Raw genomic sequence first — 7,360 nt, 5'->3', positions numbered from 1 at the left:
ACCTTTCCTGATGGCAAAAATTTATCCAGTGTTCACACACCACACCGGCAGTTTAGAACTTTTTCCATAATTCGGTCCAACCCTAAATCTCCCTTGCTTGCAGGTTTAAGCCCATTGGTTGGCTTCTGTTTCCTATCCATTTAGGAGGCAAGGGTGAACAAGAGGTTTTCTCCCCTCCTTCCTGTGACCACCTTTTAGAGTACCGAAAACTGCTATCATGTCCCCCTCTCAGTCTTCTCCTTTTCCAAACTAAATAAACCCAAATCTTTCAAAGCCTTCCTTCACAGTCATGTTGCTCAAGACGTGTTAATCATTCTTGTTTGCTCTTCTCTGGACCCTCTCCAATTTCTCACATCTTTCTTGAAATGGCCGTGCCCAGAACTGGGACACCAGATACTCCAGTTGGAGGGCCTAACCCAGGAGCAGGAGGGCAGGAGTGGGAAGATGACTTCTCGTGGTTCTTGGGTTCTAACACACCCTGGTTCATGCATCCCAGGAATCCATGTTGGCTTTTTTTGGCCAACAGCATCCACATTGGTTGACTCTCCATTTAGGCTTGGTGGGTCCACTTACCCCTGGATCCGCTTCTCCGTACTTTCTTCTACATAGACAGTCGTCTTCCCCAGTTCTGTACGGTGGCCGAAACTGGACTGTTTCCCTTCCTAAGTTGGACCACTTCTGGCTCTTTTTACCCTCACGGACCATTTCTCCAGGTTTGTCCGATCATTTTGAATATTGACTCCTAACCCTTCAAGCAAGTTGCAATCCCCCCAGTTTCTATCATCTGCAAGAGTGGTGTAAGCATTACCTTCTATGCCATATGCTACCGGTATTTGGCCCTTTAGTTTATTGATAAGATTCATGCGAGGACTGGTATCAAAATGCGCTTACTAAAGTGCTAAGGCTGTACCCAACATCTACCACCCTTCAGCCCCAGCTCTGGGTTTTTTACACCTGGAGAAGGCAAAAAAAAGAGGGGGGGGGCGCAGCATCAAATCAGGGGTTAGTGGGGAACCTTCTCTCCGGAAATCATTTTAATGAAGTGAATTGGTGTGAGGATGTAAATAGTGGCAAGTTGGATACATATACATTAAAAGGCCTGGCATTTTTAGATAGAAGCGGCCTAAAGAGTTTATGTGCCCAAAATTCCATGAGATTTGCAGTTGGTATTGTGGCCCAGCTTCTTAAAAATCTCAGCCCTAAAATACGATACCATCATGGTAGAAAGGGTCTCAATCTTTCAAAAGCTTCTGAACTCCTTTATTATTGCAGGCAAGGCTCTCAGAATTCGTGCCTAAATTGCTCTCCTGACTTTGCCACTGATCTTCACGCGTCACTTGTTGTCTCAATATCAGCCAAAACACATGAGTTTTTCTTGTCAAACGTTTCTCTTCACTAGGAGTGCTGTCTCAGAATATGTCGTACACTGCAATCAGGAAGTGTGATTGTACCATGTGTATGAGGATATGTGAGCCATCAGTCGACCAGCTTGATGGTGCGTAGATCAAAGCTAGCCGATATAGCCAAACAAGAGGCGTGAAACCGCTGGGCAGCAGGCGCGGCTGCGTAGAAGCTCAGAATGTTAGTCCTGTTCTTTGAGTGGCAGGGGGAACTGGAGTAGAGTTCATAGATTATAGGACTCTAGGGACTGAAGGGACCTCGAGAGGTCATCGAGGTCCAGTCCCCTGCCCTCATGGCAGCACCAATATGTATAGACCTCCCTGATAGACATTTATCTAACGCTAGCGTGCTGGTAAAATATCCCTACCAGAGATGGAAACATATACCACAATAACTGCCTAGGCAATTTATTCATGTGTCCAAACCACCCTGACAGGTTTAGGAACTTTTTCCTCACTGTCTAACCTAAAATCTCCCTGCCTGGCAGTTTAAGTCCCGATTTGGCTTCTGTGTCTATCATTAGAGGCTAAGCGTGATACATATGTTTCCCCCCTCCTTCCTGCAGATGACACTCCTTTATATTGAGACCTGTGAAACACATGCTATCATATGGGCCCCTCTCATGCTTTTTCTTTTCCAAACCTTAAATTAAACTCATAAATTCTCTTTTGAGGCCTTTCTTCATCCATAGGTTTCATTGTTCATCAAGAACCTCGTAAATCATGCTGTGCTTCCCTTCTCTGGACCCTCATCCATTTTGCGTCACATCTATTAGCTTGAAATGCAGGTCTTAGTTAGCCCGGAAACGTGGACACAAACTCTCCTCCTAGATTGTATACGGTGCCTAATACTCAGCGTCTAGAGGATAAGCGTGCTGAAGAATTGACTTCTCCTTGAGCTCGTTGTAGTTTGTGATTTACCGACACACCTGTTAAGCATCCCAGAATCACCGTTGGGTATTGCTTTTTCTCTCATGATGCAACAGTATACACTACCGTTGACTCTATTAGCGTTGTGGTCCACTATGACCCCTAGATTCTCTTTCTGCCATTACTCCTTTCTAGACAGGTCTCTTCCCATTCTGTATGTGTGAAAACTGATTATTCCGTTTCCTAAGTGGGATCACACTTCTGCATTGTCTTTATTGAACTTTATCGATTTACCTCAGACCATTTCTCCAATTTTGGGTCCATGCAATCACTATTGAGGAAGTATTTAGATAAACATGGAACACCTGTCCTCCAAAGCAGAACGTTTGCCAATCCTTCCTGGACACCTTTTTGATTCCTGTTTGCAAAGACCTCTTAATAATGCGTACTTTCGCTATTGCCAACATCTAAAGCTCTTCGATTGATGATAGACCTATGTGTGAACAGAGACAGGGTCCCAAAACAGGGACCCCCTGCGGAACCTCATTTGTCTACCACCTTCATACTCGCCTTTCCGGCTGGCGATTTGGGGAGTGGCCTCATCCGAAGGTTCCCTTCCAACGGCCTCATGATTCTACTCAAGTATGTTACAGTGTATCACTCTGAGGCAAGCAGAGCTAGCGAATTGCAGCCACTACGACTAGTGCCATGTGGGCTTCAAGTTACTTGGGTTGAGTCTGGATATTACCCATAGCTGGCCGTTTGATTAAACGTTACTTTGGTATGCCTACACATGGCGTGCAATTCACACCTTTCCCCATGCTCGGAGCGCCTTTAGACATAACACTCAGTGTGACAGTGGGAAGGCATGAGTGCCAGAATTGCAGAGTACTAAAAGGAAGAAGAGAATTAGTTGGCCTTTAAATAGACAAAGTCAGACCAAAGGAAGGCATTAATAAAGCCTCTCTTTTCCAGAAACCAGAATAAAACCAGAACATTATCAAAGGGTTTTATGGGGAAAGATGACACCGTTGTGAACTTTTAGGGCTCAGTGGATCTAGTTGGGACAAAACCATTTTGGTTACAGGATTACCCGAGAGAGGTACGCTTGGCAGAGGGGATAGTTCAAGGGTTTTCTGGCAAGTGACTTGTGAAGACTGTACAAACTCACCTTCCAAAGTTTATCAAACTGCAGCCCCGCAGTAGACTGAAAGTCAAGGACTAATTTTGAACCAATTAGACTTAACACATCGCCAGGCTGAATGAGCTCTTACACAAAATGAGTAAAGTCTCTACGTTAGCGTCCTGTTAAGTACGAATTGGTGCAAATAACGCACAGTTGGGAGCCGTTTGGGAAATATCATAACGAGAAGAAATGCAGAGATCTGGCTATTTGTTCCCAGCAATCTAGTCTCGTCTACTCGGATGCTTTTTAGTCTGTCATTGTCTGGACATTCAGTATTGAACACAGTTTCTTTAGTGCTTACGCGAACCATTTCATGTTTACTGTTCCTTGGGACTCCTTTATTGAAGCCAGGGAATGGCTCTGTTTTTGGCATCACACTTATAATTTCTGGCTGAGGCTAAATAGGACATTGTTCGATGCGCCAACAAACAAATATGATTCATGTAAGTTATACACTTTTTTTTTTTCCTGCACAACTGGCACCAGATAAGACACTGGTTACAGAGGCAGGAATGAAGCAGCTAGACAAGAAAAACACATTTCCGTGGTTGAATGCAAAATCCTTCAGTACAAGAAAAATCAAGTTCAGAAAATCTGAAGATATATAAGCAGGAATTGTTCTAAATATTCTATTTTCCAAAATTCGGCCTGGAGGCACTCAATGCTTTTCCAAGAAACTGCAGAAGGTATGTGACACTCACTTCAGAATGACACTTCTATTCTTCCCTTTTCCTCATTTACCCTCTTATTATCAATTTTATTATTTCATTTTTCCGACCTTCATGTCAGGCTGATCAGATTCTTGATTACTGGCTTTTCAGTGTGAGTCATTCCAGGTTAATGTTATGCGTTATGGCTTAGTCTCTCCCATTACATTATGTCATGATGTATTTCTCTAATCCGCTCCGCCATTCTTATGCGCTTCCTTATCTTTTAACATTTTGTCCTTTCCCAGTACCGGGGAACCGGATTTTATCTAAGTCTTTGTACTTCTTCTCCTCTTTGTTGGTTCGATTTAAGCTGTCTATCCCCAGTATTTTCTCTGGTTTCTGATGGCTGCCTTATTCCCTGCAGTGGGCAGGCTCTGATTTATGATTTATCGCCTCTGACCTCCTCCGCTTACATGCGTAGATAACTAGACCGTTGAAATTCGCTTTGAGTCGGAGTCTGTATTGGAACACATCTATACGACTAAAACTCCCTACACATTTCAAGTGCTCTCTAGCTCAGGTGGTTTCTAGGAATTATTTAAGGAGGCAGGCAAATTTCCTCTTCTGAAGATTGCCTCTCGAAGTCCAATCACAAGCCCACATTGAGCCATCGGTAATTTTAATCAAAGGCATACAATACCTGTTGCCACTGTGTCTTTGATCCAAATTCAAACTTCACTGTCTCAACACTCGGTTGCCGTAACTGAGGATGGATCTCAATTACAGACTCAAAGCTGGTCCCCATGGAAAAACACTTCCAATACTTTTCCTCAAGTATGTATCCATTTGCTGTAGAGATCACAAAGTGGAGAACCAACTTTCCTTCATTTATTTAGAAAACTGTTATTTTTAAGAAGTGGAAGTAATGGTACAGAAAACAGGGCTTCTGCCCAATTTTGAGATAGTTTGAATTGATTGTTTTGCAACTTTTTAATACAGCCAAATACTTTATGGTTTTGAGGTATGGTATTTCCCTCGTTAGGCGTCATGTGCCCTGAGCAAGACTGTTGCGCTTTTCCTCTCATCACTGTCTCCTGAGTGTAATTAACTTATCTTGCTCTCCAAGAGATATACGTTAACTGGACAGTAGCAGCTCTTCCATTTATTTTCATTCACAGTGGCTCGTAGAGGCAACTCCATGCTTGCGCCGAATATAGGAGACTGAAAACCCGGGGTAGGAAAGGAATCCCCACAGTTTATATGACTGAAGACGGCCAATCTGGCTAGAACGCAGGAGAATACATCACATCTATGCAGGATATGCTATTCTAAAGATATGTCAACACATGCATAACCTCATTAACCTGCTCCATGAAAGCGCACTAAAGGACTGGGGCTCTCATCAGTTAGCATGTATCACGGCTAACACATGGAGAGGTAGGCTGGGTTTCTACAGCCCTATTGTTGTCCGCATTGAACAAGCACAGTTTCTGATGCTTAATAGCAATACTCTGGTCGCTTTAACCTTAACCTACAGATTATGTAGAATTTGGCCTTATCGAGTACTTTAAAAATAATTTAGAAGGAACAAAAATCACCATAGAACCAGATATATAGAAGATGCCATATTCCAAGGTAAGTCCACGTTAATTATGCTGCTCCACCCTCACGCATAAGTCAAGTTCTGTAGATTAATCTATCGTATTTATGTTTTTGAACAGAGAATTTATTGACAATAAGGTAATGTATCAATAACAGCAAGAAAAAGCATCCAGAGTTATACACTTTTTTTTTTTTCCTGCACAACTGGCACCAGATAAGACACTGGTACAGGCAGGAGAGCAGCTAGGCAAAGCAGGAAGCCGCCATTCTTCTGGGCGCATCCCGGCTGCCCCTGTAATTGCAGTGGGAGCTGGCCCGACCCTTCGCTTTGAGTCGGGCTGAAAACAACCTCTCCCGGTTGAGAAAAGGCGTTTGATAACAACAGTTCCAGGAAGACCCCTCCACCCGCTCCCAGGAGTAGTTAGTCCGGGTCCAGGGCGGGCTCGGACTGCGGCTTCCCAGTCTCGCTCCCCCCGGGCCGCAGCGTCAGCAGTTCCAGTTCTCTCGCAATTCCCGCCCAAGCGAGGCCCGGACCCCGGGGCAAAACAACCCCCTTTGCGCAGCGCTACCGCGGGCCGGGGCGCCCGGGTCTGCGGGGAGCTTCTCGCGCGCGGTCCCGGCGGCGGGGAGGGAGGAAGCAGCCGCCCTTACCCAGCAAGACGCGCAGCACCAGCAGCCCGAGCGCGGAAAGGCGGCAGGCGAGCCCCATGTCGGCCCGCGGGGAAGGGGCACGGCGGGCGGGCGGACTCGCTCCCCTCTGCTCCGGAGCCGCCGCGCCGCGCTAGCCCAGATGGCGCCGCTCAAGCGAGGTGCCGCCCCGCAGACCGAAACTAAAACGAGAGGCGGCGACGCGCCGCCGCAGTCGGGACCCGCCCGTGGTCCGGCCCAGCGCTTTCCCCAGGAATTGAAATGGGCGGGCGAGGGGGAGGATCCGGCCGATGAGGGGTGAGACTCTGAGGCGGAAGGTGGACTGGCTGGCACCGGGGTTAAAAACGTTTCATGACCATTTTGTTAGATTTAACTCATGTTTTGAAGTCCTCACACACAGGGAAGTTGGCTACTCAAGTGACATCTGCATCCGTCTTGGTTTCCTGCTCTAATGTTGTACAGCTCTGTTAAGGAACTGCACAGGCCTGTCCCCAGGCACGCCTAATGCCGCGGGCCGGATCCAGCCCCTCAGGGCTTTGGCCTGCCCGCGGGATTTGCCCCCTATGCTACTGCAGACCCCGCGGCTCTCAGAGGCAGCGGGGAGCAAGTCCCAGGGAGGGGTGGGGCATGTGTTGCTCCAGGCACCAACCCCCATAGCTCCTGTTGGCCGGGAACTTCAGCCAATGGGAGCTTTAGGGGAACAACCTGGAGGCCTGGCAAGGGGGGCCAGGGAGTGCACTGTTGCAGGTGAGTGATGCTGGGTGGGTGTCTGAATCCCTGTACCTGGTCCCCCAATTCTCTGCCTGCACCTTGTACTCCTCTTGTACCCCAACCCCCTGCCTGCACCCCAGCTCCCTGTCCTGAGCCCCCTGCTGCACCCCAACCCACTGCCCTGAGCCTCCTGCCTGCACCCCTCTTGTACCCCAGTCCCCTGCCTACACCCCAGCTTCTTGTCCTGAGCCCTCTGCTGCACCCCTCCTGCACCTCAACCCACTGCCCTGAGC

General features: G+C 47.3%; 1 protein-coding gene across 6 annotated transcripts in view; it reads right to left on the bottom strand.

Annotated features, from left to right (window-relative positions):
• The window catches only part of CD58 (CD58 molecule), a 74,318-nt gene extending 67,746 nt beyond the window's left edge, over positions 1 to 6,572 (bottom strand). For 4 of the 6 annotated variants that reach the window (XM_075071927.1, XM_075071930.1, XM_075071932.1 and 1 more), the window contains exon 1: positions 6,360 to 6,549. In XM_075071927.1, the coding sequence (XP_074928028.1) occupies positions 6,360 to 6,417 (58 nt within the window). In that variant the 5' untranslated portion in view covers positions 6,418 to 6,549. Of the gene's footprint in view, positions 1 to 6,359 lie in introns of all 6 variants that reach the window. The other 2 variants (XM_075071926.1, XM_032799906.2) reach the window with 2 other exon arrangements.
• Positions 6,573 to 7,360: the final 788 nt, after the last annotated feature.

The sequence above is a fragment of the Chelonoidis abingdonii genome, chromosome 1, assembly GCF_003597395.2.
Source record: "Chelonoidis abingdonii isolate Lonesome George chromosome 1, CheloAbing_2.0, whole genome shotgun sequence".
Taxonomy (NCBI): domain Eukaryota; kingdom Metazoa; phylum Chordata; order Testudines; family Testudinidae; genus Chelonoidis; species Chelonoidis abingdonii.
This window is presented reverse-complemented; position numbering and strand designations above follow the sequence as displayed.